The 18561-nt window shown below is 34.1% G+C and overlaps 1 protein-coding gene across 2 annotated transcripts; it reads left to right on the forward strand.

Moving 5' to 3' along the window:
• The first annotated feature begins 3750 nt into the window (after positions 1–3750).
• On the forward strand, positions 3751–13793 carry LOC147068080 (SET domain-containing protein SmydA-8-like). 2 transcript variants are annotated; one of them, XM_085952530.1, is made up of 8 exons: positions 3751–3942; positions 4058–4248; positions 5993–6213; positions 6744–7037; positions 8293–8569; positions 11049–11279; positions 13019–13190; positions 13607–13793. In XM_085952530.1, the coding sequence occupies exons 1-7, from the start codon at positions 3875–3877 to the stop codon at positions 13078–13080; spliced, it is 1344 nt and encodes a 447-aa protein (XP_085808656.1). In that variant the 5' UTR covers positions 3751–3874; the 3' UTR covers positions 13081–13190; positions 13607–13793. The 2 variants fall into 2 exon arrangements, with proteins under 2 accessions (XP_085808656.1, XP_085808654.1); XM_085952528.1 differs by lacking the exons at positions 13019–13190; positions 13607–13793 and adding an exon at positions 11372–11790.
• The last annotated feature ends 4768 nt before the right edge of the window (positions 13794–18561 follow it).

Below are 18561 nucleotides of genomic sequence, written 5' to 3' on the forward strand. Positions count from 1 at the left end.
GGAAGGAACCAAGAGAGACCTTTATCCAGCACTGGTTATTGATAATGTAATAATATTTTTAAATTGTCAAAAAATCAATGACAGCTTGTCAATACCATTACCCGGTGTTTTGCTAACATCGAACACGAGAAGATGTTAGCAAAACACCGGTTAATGGTATTGACAAGGTGTCATTGATTTTTCGACAATTTAAAAATATTATTACACAATCGTTGAATTTCATACACTTTTGTCAATCTACTGATATTTTGAAGAAAAAATCAAAAATCATGAAAAAGCGAAAATATGCCCGCGGATAAAATGAACTGTTTTTAATGGGAATTCGTATAAATGTTATTGTTTATTTGAATAATTATAGTTATCTATAGGTACTTGCTATAAATGTGAGTTATTATATAGTGCTGTGCATTTTTTAATCATTATGAGACGTAAATAATATCACCTGTTGTTTTTTACATAAACAACTACCTAAGAATGACGGATGGTAGTTTTTAAAAGTGATTTTTTTGTGACTGTGTTGAGTTTTATAAAATTGTGCTCGCTTCAAATTATAGCCACTCGAATGCATCCGATAAGTAAATATGTGGTGAGTAAATAGAAATAATGTAGTTTAGTATACATAGCGTGATAAATACGTAGTGTCAAAAGACTATTTTTCCGTCAGAAGTGTAGAAACTTAACTTAAAACAAAGAACTTAATTCATAAAATTTGTAATAAATCAGTTCTAATATGTTTATCGGTTAATCTTATTATGAGTTTGTGAAAATTGATTGTATATATCGGTTAAAACGCATTTTATCGGCTATCTTTGGTGAGTTGGTTTGAGTGTTGCAAACATTGTGAAAAAATAAATTCCCGACATAATCAGTTGTCAATAAAGTCGCGTGTCGCTGGAAAATGTATCGGGAAATGAAGAAAAATCACCGACTTCGAGTGGAATTTAATCATGCGGCTGTCAACTATGGAAAACCCATTTTAAACGATCCGAGAACCGATTTTTTTTTGAACCCATCGGACATGACGAATAAGGCACACAATCTCTCGCCAAAACCCGGGAAAGCTGTAGGATAATAATATATAGGAGATTATATTGGCAATACAAATACATGGAAATATGTACATTTAGTTCTTCCTCATTTAATTATTTATCGAATAAAAAACATAAATCAATGTAATTTTAGTGCATGGCCCCCACAAGGGGGGGGGGTCTATCAGGGCTCTAGCCTCTAGTTAGGCTCAGGGAGGGGCCCAGCGTCGCAGGTAAACCAGATAAATGAGATAAACAGAAATTGCAAATTTGCTTTAATAGTGAAAAAAGTCGCCTGCAGCGCTGTTTTATTATAATGGTATTAATATTTTAAAATATGTGATTGTAGAATACAATTTATTATAATTGTGTCAATACTCGAAAAATAATTATTCTTAACCGTTAACTAACCATAATTATTCATGTGGATATATGAATAAAAACAAAAAAATCGCTGAACATACAATCAATACTTACCATTAATTTTACCACGAACACCATTTTGTAAACGCTATTTTAGAGTATCACACTGTCTTTTAACCTTAGCGATAGGTAGGGGGGTCCGCCAAAGATCCTGGCCTGGGGATGTGGGGTCAATGTTTTGGCATATAAAGGCCTACCGCGCATGGACGTTTACATAACCGGCCGGTAGCATTCGGACAATCGTTGGTTTGCTCGCGCATGATCCAAATTATTACCGGCCAGTATGTTTGAGCGCGCATGGCGTGATATAGATCGGAGGCAATGCGCGCGCACTGAAGATATGCGTCTGCACCGAAAAATGGCGGACGCAATATAAGAAGCGTCAAAATGGATTTTGTAGAGCTTATATTATATAATATATAGAGATTTTGTATAGATTATCAAACTGTTTTAAAATGTGGGTGTATATACGAGTATTATTAATTTATGAAGAAAAAAACTGAAAAAATGGGACTGGTACGCGCATGCAAAGCCAATAGGTACGCTTCGATGAACTGTCAAGTCAAATGTGGATCTCATAACGGTTCGATGTATGCGTGTGCTCCATACGACCGCGTCACTTGCGCGTACATGTATGAGTGCACTCTCGGCCGGCCATGACTTGTCATGCGCGGGCTCTCATTTAAATCATTGCCAATGGGACCCCGGCCGGTTCGAATCGGTGTAAAATTTTGTGTCTGAACACAGATTTTCAATTCGGCCGTTCGCTCGATCGTCCGTGCGCGGGGTTGCATTGCAATACGATGGTTACAACTCCTCGATTGTTGACCGTACGATAGTAAATCGTCGTCGCGCTTGCAAAATCCGCTATGTAATAAAACACAACTTTTCAGGAGAAGGAAAAAACTGATTTACTCAACAATACCTCACGTTTTTTACAAAACAAATAAACTGAAAATTAGATAATTACTTCGGATTCAGTATAAATGATATTTTATAATACAATATTTAACAATTTACTCGTAATATTTTTTTTTGTGTGTAAAAGGCACATAGCTTGTTTTATTTGGGTCTTTAAATCCGTTTTGTGGTTGAGGCAGCACATAGCGGATTTAAATTAACGCGTATTTTAGACATAACGGATTTTGCCCCGGGTAAAACATCATAGTTGCTTAATTTAATGATATTAATTCTATGCGTAAAACATCTTTAACCAAGCCAATAGTCTGTATCGAACAAACCTTTATCTTACCAGCCAAAATTTGACATATAAATAAGTAATAATTATCGAGTGAAGGGGAAATAAAAATATCCAGAGTAGGATGGATGAATAATTAAACAATTTAATTACAGCACATCAAGAAAGTTACAATAGATTATAATAAACAGTTGTATAACCTACCTACTTACCGGGCTTTTAAAATTAACACTCTTCTTTAAGTAAACACAAATGATTGTGCAATGTAATGTATATTATTTGTCGACAAACGTAAATAATCCGCTATGTGCACTAGCGCTGGTAGTAAAAGGCGCATTCTGAAGTAAAGGTCAGTGCAAACTCCTTCATGTGTCATTAACAGGCGCAATTAATAGTAACTTTTTTAAATTTTAAAATGCGATATGTGACCGGAATATTCATAGCGTATTTTGCAAGCCATTTATAAGTGAAAATACATAGCTTATTTTGCATTTTTCTAAACTAGCGTTGATATTAGAAAACGGGTTTTACAGGCCCTCCGTCACGTCTCGTTCTATCACATAGCGTAAAAATGTAAAAACGCAAAAAAAATGTTTGTCGGATTTTGCAGGCGCAACGACGAAATCGTTCATGCGCGGTAGGCCAAATTGTTTTATGCGTGGTGTGCCACGTAATTCTGGGAAGACCATTGGTGTGCTGTGGGTGAAAAAAGGTTGCGGAGCATTGCCATAAACAACTCATTTTTTCCGTAATATCAAATTCTAATGCACTTTTGGTGCTCTCAATATATTCAGGTCGGAACGAGACTAGTGTAAAATTATTCATTCGGACAAAATATATAAGGTATTAAAAAAAAATCTTGCCAGTGGTAAATAATGATTATAAACAAATTATTATGCCGTGGTGAAATTATTACTATTCATGTTTAAAATGTTTACTTCAACACATCCGGATTGTAGGTGTGTTTATGGTGCTATATAATTTATATTATTCTGTGTGGTGCTCTGCCTGTATAATTTAAAAATTAGAACTATATTTCAGATTATTTACGGAGTGTAACCCCACACAGAATTTGATGTCCTATTTTTAAAATACAGAAATAGTATTCACCAATTCACATTCAGGAAGTGTCATTGATGTGTTTCAGAAATAGTTCAGTTCATTTATACAATATTAATAGAAGTTTACGAAATAAGGAAGTGAAATAAACTACCTGCTTTTTATAATGGTGGAAAACAATAATTATTCAAATGGCTTTCCAATTACATTTGAGAAAAGCGAAGTTTTCGGAAGGTAAAAATAAATTAAATACCTACCGAAGAGAATCATTGCAGCACCTACAGCAGTTTGACATGAAATAAACTTTGTAATTTTGAATCATTATTTTCTTATCTCAATTTTTTTCCAGATTCTTAGTGGCGTCCAAAGATTTAAAACCTGGTGAGATTATATTGAAAGATACGCCGATAATAGTAGGCCCTACGACTTATTCTGATTTGATGTGTCTCGGCTGTTACATGCCTCTTAGAAAAAAACTCCATGTGTGCAGTAAATGTCGACTTGCACCGTTGTGTGGTTCTCGGTGTGAAGATTACAACGGTATGTTGAATTTCATCCTTTTGCAAATGAAATAAAAATATAGTAGATCTTAAATAAAATATATCAAAAAGAAAATTGTTTACTTACATGATATTAAACTGCAGGTATTTTTTAAAAAGTAGTTTCAAAGCATAATACCCCGTTTACACGTGCATGGATGTACTGTGCACAGTAAGAAAATGTATGGGAAAACATGTATTATCCTGCAGTTGGCAAGATTGCGTGCATAAATCAAACAATATTGGAAGATTCCAAATTGTGAAGATTTATTGCGCGCAAGTAAGATTATTTTTGATCTGCGCCTACGCAGTAGAGCGATGGGGCGAACATGCCGGTGAAAAAACGAACTAATTTTGAGCTTAACCAATTTTCAATACGACCTGTCAGATAGTAGTATAAAATGACAACCTCGCGTCTCGTTTACTCTTGAATAATGAAATTGGAGAGACAGTCAGCACTTTTACGTGTAAACAGTTATTGTCATGATAGTTTAAAATAAGCACGATTGCCGACAGTAATTCCATGCACGTGTACAGACACTATAATACATAGTAACTTAATAGGTATGTCATCATAATTAATAATACACTTAAATATTATGTTGAAAATGAAACAGGCAAATGAAATGAAATAATCTTCTTATTCTTCTTTTAATTTTATTAATTAATCTTAATTTAAAAATTTTATTACACATATTTTTATCAGTATAGGAACGGAAGGTATCTTTGGCAGTTGATAGAGCGTTTGCTGTAATTTTCCGACAGTTCGACTCATTTGTGTTTGCCATATTGTGTTAATATTATGGTGTGGTGTACGTTTCAACACCATATCCGATCGTCGCAACATTCCTGATGAACGTTAACCGCAATCTTGCCAAGAAAATCATGTGCAGTCACAAGCCTCATTTTTGACTAAACAGGTTCATACATTTTGGTCTGGCGGTCAGTGACATCCTATGGGGGCAGGCATGCATACTATGCGCCACATAGGGGCGGCGGTTATTCGAAGGGCGACAAATTCAATAAAGAATGGATCGCTAAATATTTTTTGATTAACAAATTCTGCTTACTGTTGTCAATGATCTGTGGCCAACTAAACGTTGAGAGATATTCCCAAATCCTTAGACAATGCATATCAAACTGGGTTCTCTTTTGCTCAGGCACAAATATTACTCTGGTCTCCGATAAATGACAAAATAATAAATTATTGATTTGGGAAAGCTGAGAGCTGAAAAGGATGAGATTCTATTGAAATACTGATTAGGGTCGGTTTAGTAAAAAAAGGGAGGACCGGAATTATCAGTTGGTCTATGGGCAGCACTGCCTAGAGACGTCACTGCTGGTGGTATCATTGACCAGCATTTCTTCCAAGATGTAGCTGGTGCTGCATTGATCATTAATCGTGACCGATGCTATTCGGGAATTTCTTTTGGCCTCATTCACTCAGACAAATACGTGGTTCCAACAGGACGGTGCCACATGCCATACATCCCGGGAGACTTTGGACTAATGGAGCGTTCAAAGATCACTGATTCTTAATGAAAAACCCGTTACATTTTATATTAACATAGCCCAAAGATACTATAATTTTATTATCATTTGGTACAATGTTTGCGGATATTCAATCCTAATCGAAATTACCCCGATTTACTAACTTTATTTTAACTGTGTCATAGTTTAGTGTAAGAGATCATTATTACTTTGTTTATTTATAATGGCGTAATTACATAGTATTATTATTTTAGGTGGACATACAAGTACAGAATGCTTGTTTTTCCAAACTGTAAAAGACAAGATTTCACTTCCAACACTGATTGAATCGTTCCACATCATCACAATATTACGTGCGATTGCATTGCAGCAAAATATTAATGATAAACGTTGGAAGAGTTTCATATCTTTGGAAAATCATGTTGAGGAGAGGAGGGGTACGAATATTTGGCACTTCTATGAAAATACTTCGAAGGTAAGGGAAATGGGTAGTCATTGACTAGGTCGGTGGCATTCAACATAAGCCTGTCCGGTGTCGCGCTATGTTGTCATTTGAAAACAAAATATAACACAATCGAGTGTAAACTAGGAATTGCCTAGTGGGTTATTTGGTTTTGTTTTTTCATTTACCTTATAAACCGGTTTGTATCAAGTGGCGTTGGCCTAACCGGCCTAACCAAAGAACTAATCAGAAGAAAATATACCTCCTCGCCATTGGAAAATCAATGAATATTAATAATAAAATTAATAGTAAAATGGTTAACTATACCTTAACAGACTTCAGTTATTAGCCATTCATTCAACTCATAGGGTCGAAAATGTATCTCAATGAAGTATCATCTGGGTATTGTCACACGATGCTCATCTATCAGCAAATCCTTAAGTGGGTGAATGGAAGTTTAAGCCACATTATTGAGTACCTACTGAGTTATGGCGTGCGATTTATATTTTTAATAATATGTATTAATTATTATGATTTCTATTTATTATTGTTTATTATTTTAGATGTTAAAAAATTTGCAAATAATACGCCAAGAAGATGTCGATAGTGAGTTAATTCAAAACATTACTGGGGTCATTGACGTCAATAGTTTTGAACTAAGAACTGCGTATTCTCAGACAGACCAATCAAAGTGTACTACAATATGTGGAGTTTACCCAATGGCAGCCTTCATGACCCATAGCTGTGTTTGTAACACCCATGTAGGAATAGACGAATCATTCAATATGACCGTACGAGCAAGTGTACCCATCAGTAAAAATTCACCAATATTGTTCAACTACATCAATGTACTACAGGTTTGTTAAATTATTTATTTTAAAGATAAACAGTGCCATAAACAATTCTGACAAAAATTAAAGTAGAAATTAATATCTTTATTATACACATATTATCGAAATGTTCAGTAAATTGTTACATATAAATAGTATTGATTTTAAAAAAAAAATCAAGTAAACTATTCTTACTGATAAGCAGCCCCTCATTCAGTCAACCATTTTTGGAGGAGAAGATAATATTCATACCCCATATCTATAAACCTCGTGTACATTCTTCAAACGGGCCTCGCATTTGTTAGGATCAGCCCTGATTCATCCTATTCAATTATTGGATCCTTGCTCTCGATCAAAGATACATAGGATTTAAACAAAGAGTCCAATCTCTTTGGATTCGAACCTGTGACTTATGGGTTTAGAGGCAGACACCCTGTCACTTCTCTACCATAATATTATTTATTATGGGGTGTCGTAGTGTGAATGGTATGATTGATTATAATATTGTAATATAATCCTTTATAATGGTTTTGAAACAGAGTTATTATTGGTAATAATTAGAGGTGGGAAAACTGGTCGATTTTGAAGACTAAGTATACTAACTACCATTACAAAAAAATACTTAGTATCAAAACTTGTTCCAAAATACTTACTAGTATTTGGAATACTATATAGAACGTTTGTCGTGCGTATGCGACATAAGTCTCATAAACTAACTAAAACTTAACTCCATATTAGTATTTGAAATATCGGCTTCAATATCATCGCTAAAAATACACTGAGCTGGGCTTTTCGAAATGTCCCATTTATTATAAAATTTTAAACACATTTTAAATTTATGAGTTGTTTTTATGTTAGTTATAATATTTTTGTTAACATAAAATGAATAACAATGATTTTTTTATTTTAAACTGCTGTCACCTCAGTCACCTCACCACATTTAGGAGGTAATATGCTGCTACAGAAAATTTATGACCTATTGTTCATACATAAGATGAAGTCATTAGCATGCATAGACTAATAAATTAATATATAATTGTATTCAAGTTCTATTTTGCTCGCGCGCATTTAATATCGATAGTATTGAAAGTCTACCAACTAGCCAGCGTCTCGCGATGATATCATCACAAGTTTTTTAGAACAAGTTTATTGGGCCACACGTACTGAGCATGGGTAGTTTCATCTGATACTTAAGTACACAAACTGGTGACAGTATTTCCAACTCACCTCTAGTAATAATACACATTATGTAATCCAGTCATGATTTTCATTCTGTATCCAGGGTACCATTCAACGAAGGGAGCACTTGAGGGAAGGCAAATACTTTGAATGTGTTTGTCAACGGTGCAGTGATAGTAGTGAGCTCGGGTTACATATCAGCTCAATCAAATGTTTCAATTGCGATGATGGAATGATAGTCATGCAAAATCCTTTAAAGAAATCACAATTCTCAGCGGAAGATCTGTGGTACTGCCAAAAATGTAACAAAACGTTCCTCGGAGGCCAGATAAAAGAATGTCTGGATGAAATGAATAGATTTGTAGAGAACATTGATATAGGTAAGAAAAAATTAATTACTACATACTTACTGATCGTGATTTTGGCTTCATGATAATCGAGAGTCAGGGAGATTTTTGAATGGGTATTCTGAGACTACTTCACTATGGGCGCTACATATTATATACATAATATTATTATTAATCTGAATTAAGAAAAACCATAGGGGAACTGTACCGAATACTGGATACTTTTTGTTGAAAAATAATTAAAAATAGTAGTAGACATTATTAAGCATTGAATTTTTGCATACATGTTAGGAATTTAACCTATAATCACATGTTACTCGTACATTAATCAAAGTGTTAATAAGAGGCTTAGATTTATTATTATTTATTTAAGGCATTTGTAGAATAAAATTGTCAAAAAAAAATGTGTCCCAATATTGGATATCCAGTATTAGGGACATGTGTTCCCTAATACTGGATATCCAATATTAGGAAACAACTTTTTCGCAAAAATAAGAAAACATGTTACTATATTTATTTATTTATTTATCGGAGAAAATGTAACGCATACACAATAATAAATAATATGTTGTCTTATAAGAATGATTTGGTAACAAAACAATGAAAATGCTTACTGGATCAGGCATATTTCACAAATGAAGTCAATCACAATCTACCCCAGCATATAACTCGTGAAACCATTTAAAACAAACAATGCATCGTATCCATTTCTCTCTGTCAACGTCATTTGAGTACGAACTGTTACAAAAAATACATTCAACGTCTTCATCATTAGTGTCTTCGTCACCACTTTCGAGAAAAATCAGTTCTTCATCTTGACTTTCTGATGAGCTTGAGTCTGCACGTTGTCGTTTAGATTTTTTTAATAGTTTTCCCTTTTAGAGGCTTTCCTTTGTCTATCTTCACCGGAGCTTGTTTTTTTTGTTTGTATTTCAAGTTCGTGTTTGTATGGTGAACCAGTGATCAAGGTTGATGGTCTCTGTCTGGATCTGCCTGCTGCAGTATGGGATTTGAGTTGAGGCACTGGACTGATATTTGCAGGGGTAATGAAAGCCGAAAAAGGTCCTGATGGTAATAATTTAGGTGGTGCTACTGTTGCTCCTTCGATTTGTTTTTCTCCCAAGCCAGCATCAATTGCATCGACCACATCAAGATTGCTCGTGCTCAAATTATATTGGTTTTGAAACTCTTGCACGGCGAAGTCAGAATCCACGTGCTAAGCCTCTAGCTCTGCGTTGAGCGTTGGTTTATGTCCCAACTTTGGGTTTATCAATTGATTTTCTTTTTAACATATTTTTTTAATGTCGAGCGAGGTACCTACAGCGAACATCTTCGATGCTTTTAGATTGCCCATTTACTTGTTTTAATGGCATTATCATCGTTTTCCATTGCCTCAGCGCTCCACTTTCTTCTTTGGTTTGGAGACATGCTTAAACTGAAACAAACAACAACAAAAAAATAAACTTTGTAGACCAAATTAAATCCCCATAATGCTGTATCCCAATACTGGATATCCAATATTAGGACGCACCTAGTATCCAATATTGAGAACCAAGTACGCCTAAATGAAAATGTCATTGTTTTTTTTATGAATACGTTTCCATACTTATAACATACCCTAAACCCATCCAATATATGTATACTATAGCAACAAAAACATAATAGTACTAATTTAAGACCTTACCTGTGCCAAATCGTATCTAAAAGGCCACTATTTCAAAAACTCTGCTGACGACAAAAATCTGTAAATCACCTCGTATCACCATTTCTCACAAATACTTCGATATATCTCATCAAGTCGTGTTATTTACCAAGTAGCAAACGTTATGTAAACTTTTCGCTAGATGATACTGCTTACTTCTCCAGGAAGTCTGGTATCCAGTATTAGGAACGTATCCCATATTCAGTACAGTTCCCCTACCTACATTTTATTTTCAGAGATTGGAACAGTGTGGCCATATTTTTTACATTGACTATAAAACACTAGGTGAAACCGGCTTCTAACAGTCTTATAAACAAACAAGAGTTGACTGCGATCAGCGGAGATTAATATTTTGTATTTTACATTTCTGTACAAATTTGATTAGGTTAGGTAGCTTTAAGAATCATAAACTATAACCAAATAACTGCTCAATGGAATATTAGCATTTTAAAATTCTGAGAAGGTTACATAGCCCTTCAGTGAATTATGGCTTCAGGTAAAAGAGTGCTGGCTGCATTTATAAATTTACATTCATATGTCTTATAGTATTATGCAATCATCATTTTTAAATAAATACCTCTACCGCCTCAAGATCTTGTTTATTGGACTCACCACTTACTAGTCTTAGACTAGACTAGACTAAATTAATAGATTAAACGTGTATAAGTGACATAATATTACGAGTAGGTATAAGCGGGCACTAAGAAAATATATTCCCTGAAAAGGGGTAGTAGGCTGAAAAAGTTTAGGAAAATGATTAGATATTCACACCAAAAATTTTAATGCAACAATGTTAATTAAATATTATAGATGCAAACGATGTGAAAAAAATTGAGGATTTCCTGACAGTGGCATCGGAACGTCTGCCAAAATACCACTACATTTTGATTGATGCCAAACATTTACTCGCTGGCCTGTTAAGGGAAATCACTACTAAACTTATTAATGTACCGAAAAATGTAATTCAAAGAAAATTAGAATTATGTGAAGAATTTATACCACTTTTGGATGTATTGCAGCCAGGAATTTCAAGGTTAAAAGGTATATTGATATTTATATTCTGCTCAGCATTATTATTAATATTATTATTGTTATGACATTATGATTGTTTTATAAGACTTTAAAATCTATAGGGACAGTCGCCACTAAGCATCAGTTAGTTCTACAGGGTCTAATGATATTAAAGATGTTGAAGAAAACCTTTTTCTATAGAGACAGAGCCCAAATATATATGAAAGTGAAGCAAAAAAGGACCCGCTCTACGAATATTTTCATAACTGAGAGTGAAATTGTATAGATTGTATAGAATAATGGTACTTACGTCAAACTGGAATATCCTTCAGGGACCATAGAAGGCTCCATCTTCTTGCATAATATGCAACATCTATGGGAGATTTATATTATATTCCCTCTAAATAAGAACTGTGTTGATTTTATTGATGAATTTGTTCACAAAAAGTAATATAATATACCTAGGTACAGATGAAAAAATATTTTACTCTGTATTATGTTATATTTGAATAAATATATTTTTTAACAATCAGTTTCCTATGAGTGACAGATTTTATTTATTGATGTTTAGAAGATAAAAGAGTAAAAGTAGGTTTAGCTTTAGAAGATACTCGGCCAAAATAAAAATTATTTTGAGTTTGTATGGTAAGAGTGATAAGACCAATGTGATATTTTCCAGTATTGAAAATTTTACATAAACGATTGGTTAATAATAATTAGCTTACTATGTGAGCAAATATGGTGTGGGACATGCTATTTGGTAGTGAATTTATATACTCAGAATGTACATTGCGCTGGGCACATAATCATGCCCAAATAAATCGAGTATAATATGTTGGTATGGGCCTTTAAAAATGCATGTTTTGCCCGAAATTAAATTTTGCTGCAGTTGATTGTTCTGTAATTTTGTAAATAAATTGATAAAATGTAACCTTCCCATTCCAAATGCAAACGATAACAGCAATTAATGCTAAATTAATTTGTTTTGAAAAATGATAAGAAAGGTTATACATCATATAAACCTAACATCTGAAAATATGTACTTCTAATGATTATAATATTATATATTATATGATTTTGTAATAAGTGTTTTATGTACTTACGTTCAAATTGTTTTTACAGCTGTAACTTTGTATGAAATTCATTCTGCTATGGTGCAGATTGCGAAAATGGAACATAAAACCAAAGAAATCTCGATTAATGTGTTATTGGTATGGAAACATTACAAAAAATCAAGCAAATTACGTTTGATTATCATTTTCATCATAGATTTTTACATAGTGATATTTATATTTTTATACCTAGTGATAATTTATGTGTTTAACTACCTACTTGTTAGATTTTATTTTTCCCCTTAGATTTAACATCACAAAATAGCTCTATAATATCATCCATTACAGATTATTATGGGGTTTATAAACGTTTGTGGACCTAACAGATCTGCAGACTATCCCACTGAAATTTGATATTTTATTTTGTACTCGACACTGTTGTGTATGAGTTCATTATTAATCATATTGATAAAAAGATTATCAAAGGCCACTCCAACATGGTCAGATTTGACGCATGTGTTTTGGAACAAGTCATGAGTTCTGTTAACCTATTTGTTTATAAAGATACAGTATGTCCTGTCGAATAACCTACACAACTTGAAGTAGGCCGATAGACTATATTAAATTAATAAACATTGCGGTGTTTCACCATCTTTACAATTCAATGTAATGTAACCACTGAGTAATATAGCAATACTAGTAATTACTTGTTTACAGTTGACCACGCACTTTCTCATTCTGACACTGTGAAAGGTAACATGCCCGTTTTCCCCTACTGAATGTGATTGTCAACCATCATCAGAGCCGATTGAAAGTCACCAATCTTGACACACTGTCAAAGTCCAAGAACACACAAGAAATACACATTACATATTTTATACTTTAAAGTGTATGTACACCCTTACCCTTAATGTGTTTGCATCCCTGCTTCATCATACGAGAAAAGAAATGACTAACAACATTTTCTCACATTAGTTTGATGCAAATATTTACTAACACCATTAGTGTTTTTAACTTTTATCCTGTCAGTTGACCTTTATATAACATTATTTGACAAACGTGACGGAGGATATGGGCCTAATTAGAACAAATCATACTATAACAATAAATTTAATATTGGTAAGTAAATATTTTATTTTTAAAATGCTTTTTTCTTTTCAAATAAACAATATTACTAAGTACATAAATTATATAATAAATCAATAAAACTAATTATATTTTATAAGCAGTTTCTATTGTAATTAATAACGTTAGTGTTTCTCGAATAATTACATAATTATAATTAGGTGTGTTTATTTATTTCAGGTGAAACTTGAAAATGCGGAGAAAGTTTTGCGAGATTCAATAAAGATGTTACTGGTAGAACCTCCGTCGTCTCCGGAGGGACTACTCTGTCGCCGGGCAATGGAAGACCTCAAAATACTTATAACCAGTCAAAATAATATGACAAATATGATGACGGGGGAATCAAATACAATGAAAATTAAATCATAAACCGATATACAATAATTGATCTATCCATTATTGGAATATTATAAAAATGTGTGTACTTTAAAAGTACCAGGTACTTACGTTACATCGAAAAACTTTTCAATGTCAGACATTTTTTTTATTAAAAATGTTTGAATGAATTTTCATTAAATTTGGAATCGGAGTTGAAGTCATATTTTGAGGTAGAGTAGTTATATTTTTTTGTAAATGACTCCTAAGCTCTATTTATAGCAGCAAAACTATTAACGAATAATAAAATGTTATTATATTATTAGATTATAATATTTCATAATCAGAAAAATCCCAGAATAAAAGTTGGGTTGAGGAGTTAGGGCGAAAAATGAAGTAGGTAAATGAAATAAATTTTATTATAAAAGAATAATATACCTATGTAGTATTTTTATTCAATGATAAAATATTTATATACAATATTGTAATAAATCGAAAATTTAACTAAAATAACTTTAATGAAAAATTTTGATTATATGCTATTTTTTTCTTTATTGATTCCAAATTTAGAATTAAGAAGATGTATCTACTAAAAAACTGAAAAGACGATTAATAGGGAAACATTTCAAACTAACTTGGTTGTTATGGGATGGTGGTTTTAAAAATAATATCGATGGGTTCCATAAAGTTCGCGGAATGGCGGTGAAAGTAGCAAGTATTGGGGTTAAAATTTTTTTTTGTTAGGTAATCCTTTTTAGGTATACTTGTGCAATTTCAAGTTGATTGTTCCATTATATCGCTTCCAATATTCAGAAGAACAAATTCAAGTCTATAATAATTTAAAAACTGTCAAATATTGAGCTCCGTGCAGTAACAGGGAAAAAGTGTGGAAACCATCCAAAATTAAATGAAATTGGATTATGGGACTCTTTGTTGTAGTAAAACCATGATTTACAAATGGTCACCTTTATTTAAACAAGGTAGAGAGTCATTATAAGCAACGTTCCCTCTAATTTTTCTATTGTGTGTGCGGATCATGAGCGGTGGCGTAACTAGGGTTGGTGTCACCCGGTGCGGTAAATTTACACACCCCTCCCTCCACAAACACACATGATTAAGGTATTTATTAATTTCAGTGATTTTATTTGTAGAAAAAAGAAGCATTTATTTTTATAGCCAATAGTACATTATCAATTAAGAGCGTACTTCAGTGCAACGGCAAATAATTTTCAAAAGTAGGTGCGACGAAATTTCTCACTAGTCGCCAATCGGAGACCGACAGTCAAGGTGTCTGTCGTCAGATGAAAATATTCTTAAATCGTGTAGAGATGACTAAAAAACTTTACGTATGTACCTACTTGAAGAAGATAACATGTCAATGAATAAACTATTATTATTAGTAATATAACAATAAACAAAACATTAAATGGACACATGTTGGATTTTTATGACAAATTATATTTCGTTCGGCACGCGTAATTTGCACAATCTGCGCATCACCTAGCCACGATCTTTTAGACCATGCCTCAACTGAAGTATAGCCTTAACACTTTGACTAGATCACAACCAGATTTTTTGCGCTCAGCGATCTCAATCCTATTCTTTCGTTCTTCGGGTGTTCCCGTCATTATTTTCAAAAGTTCACCTCTTTTCAAATTACTCGATTTCGTAACAGCATCCCGGTGTACTTGTTGACTTAAATGCCTTTTTAAAAGATACAACATCCATTCAATCCACTTCTTTCCAGACGTGAATTCTGCTTGCATATTTGCTGCGGAGCATATGATGCATTTGACCCAATCATCTGTTTCCGAATAAACAAATATATTACCAATTCTTACTTTTTGCGAATGCATTGAAGATGGCATTTCTGTTTCGACTTCCGAGAATTGAGTCGAAGAATTGTGCATGTGATGGTTTCGTGCATTCGAGCAAAACTAAAATCTGGCAAAGGAAACTTTCTGTGTGTGTTTGTGTGAGGACTGTGTGGGGGATGAAAACATGTGTGCGGACACATTTGCGGACGCACACACCTTACAGGGAACATTGATTAGAAGATGATAACCGTTGTGAAAAAGTGACGTCACTACAGTGAAAATGGTATTAAAAATCGAAGATACGAAGATATGGAAAATGGTTGGCTAAAACTAATCGAAATCGCAGAAAGGTTCAATCTATCCAAAACAACAATTTCCAGAATTATACACGAAAATCTTGGGATGTCAAAGGTAAGCACAAGATGGGTGCCACGAATGCTGATGCCACATCAAAAAAGTTACCGTGTGGAATGTTCTAAGCAGTTTTTAAAGGTATGTGGCATCAATCAAGAAGAACTTATCAACAAAATAATTGTTACAGTAGATGAAACGAGGGTTCATCATTATGACCCTGAGTTAAAACAGGAGTCCATGCAGTGGCATAAAAAGGGTGGTTCAGCTCCCAAGAAGTTTAGGCTAAGGCCACATAGGTATGTGCCTTGCTTGGTGGCTACGTGCTAGGTGACATATCCTAGCGAACGGACGCACACTATTTTATCGCAATGACCATACTTCACGCTTCGCGCCTCGCTACGTGATTATTAGTCACCTAGTGAGTCCCCCGGCGAACAAACGTGTTGGTTATTTTTATTGTGTCTCCTAGTGATTTTGCAAGATGGTGGATGTTTCTTCAGTATGACAAATGTCAAACACTGTATATTTTGAGGTTATGAATAATGACGCATGGGATGAATTGACATTAAGCACCCAACAAGTTCGAATTTGAGGCTTTAAAAATTTTAAACTTAAATTTTCTGTGAGAAGTAGCTTTCTGGTTAGTTTTGAGAGTGACATCGTTGTTGACTTGAGCGCTCCCAAATGGCAAATGAATTTGTACCTAAGCACGTAGCATGCAATGTGACAGAATTGTTTTTAGTAGACAAGCATAGCACCTAGCTCAGCACTAGCGAAGAACCTACCTATGTGGCCAAAGCCTTAAGGTCATACCATCGACTGGGAAGGTGATGGCAACAGTGTTATAAACAAAAAGGCACCAACATCACGGGACAGTACTACGTTATTATTCTAAGTCGCTTGAAAGAATTGATTAAAGTAAAAAGGAGGGGTAAAAAAACAAAAGGCGTGTTCTTACTTCATGACAATGCACCTGTTCACAACGCTCAAATTGCAATGGTTGCTTTTCTGAAAAAAATTCTGTTTCCAGGAATTGCCTCATCCGCCTTACATTTCTGGTCTGGCACCTAGTGATTATTACCTGTTTCCAAATTTGAAGAAAGACTTACGTGGAAAACATTTTGATGAGTCCCTACAGGTAGCCGTAAATGAGCATTCAGCAAATCAGAAAATTATTTTTATGGAGGCTTAGAAAAATTAATCAATAGATCTAAGAAGTGCATTCATGTCCGAGGAGATTATATTGAAAAATATAAAACATATTATATATTCTATTTTTTCTCTCCCATTCCGTGAACTTATGGAACTTGAGATACCCGGGGTTCCAGCGGCTAGCTCAGGTATCCATCGAACCCCGGATTCACAAAAAAAGGAACGATATATTTATGTTTGTGGTTAAATAAAACACTAAGACTTTCTTGTGCGTAACTTGGTATTAGGTATATATTTTAATCTTGAGTTTGACAAGGTTATTTTGTAGTTTTTTTACAGTTACAGTCGTCAGTCCGTATCGTTTGAAAACCGGACGCTCACTAACTTTTTTCTCTTTTTCAAATCTCGCGTACCCACGCCATTCAACAAAAAGGACTCTCGTGATTGGCCAAATTTTATCGCGTGATGTTTTTGCTTTGACGAATTACGAGGACCACCCCGGTGCAGGCGCGTGGAAATTTGAACGTTGCCGGCAAGCGCGGCAAAATTTATTATATGAATACTTATATTTAGTCTTAAAATTATCTCTTTCATCCATCATCATTTATACTTTTTAAATTAAATTAAATGTATCTTAATTACACGTCCGCCCAATATGTGATTTTCACACACCGGACGAAGGCCTTTACTTATGAATAAAAAATACTTACGTAGTTGAGCAAGGAATCAGATTAGATGTTTTATTAAGCCGTTTCTAGAGGTCAGGGTTACGTTTCGACTTATAGCTACTAAATGATTATTTTAAACCGGGAGAAGCCCGCCTGTAACAGGAGTGTATCAAACTCCTAAAAAATCCGGAAAAGATAAAAAATTATTACAATTTTTTACTGGGGGGCAGTAATTCATTTTTGATTATATGTACAATGATTATTGTGAAATCATCGACCGCACATGGAATTTGGAAAGTCGAAAGTTAATCGATGCCACTGACATCCACTCATACAGCTACAGCCACCGGTAGTATGCTAACGTAGCCCCACTAGTGGTTATGTGTGCGTTTTCTAACAGTCTTAATTATTACTATGAGTTTCATGGCCCCCACATCCTGAAGCGGATCCCAGGCCACGATATTTGGAGCCAACCCACCCCCCAACCTATCGCTAAGGTTAAGGGCAGTGTAAGGTTCTACAGTAATGTAGTGATGTTCCCCAAATGGTATTCCGCGGAACTCCAGGGTTCTGTGTAAAATAAAGGGTATTTCATGTATTTTTAGCGATGTTTGGTATTTTTAAATAAATCCACTTGAATTGTCGGGTCTCGGCATCATATTATGAAGCACTAATCGCGACCGCCTTTTGTGATAGTCAAGTAACATACGACCCTTCGCCATATTAGATAAATAAATAGTCATTCTTATTAGTCTGAAAACACACTAAAAATAATTATAAAATACAATTATACTCGTGAAATAGTGCAGGTGACTTGTTTTAAAATCAG

This window comes from Rhyacophila brunnea, unplaced genomic scaffold (genome assembly GCF_057557595.1).
Source record: "Rhyacophila brunnea isolate RB1 unplaced genomic scaffold, BYU_Rbru_1.0 scaffold_3, whole genome shotgun sequence".
Lineage (NCBI taxonomy): Eukaryota > Metazoa > Arthropoda > Insecta > Trichoptera > Rhyacophilidae > Rhyacophila > Rhyacophila brunnea.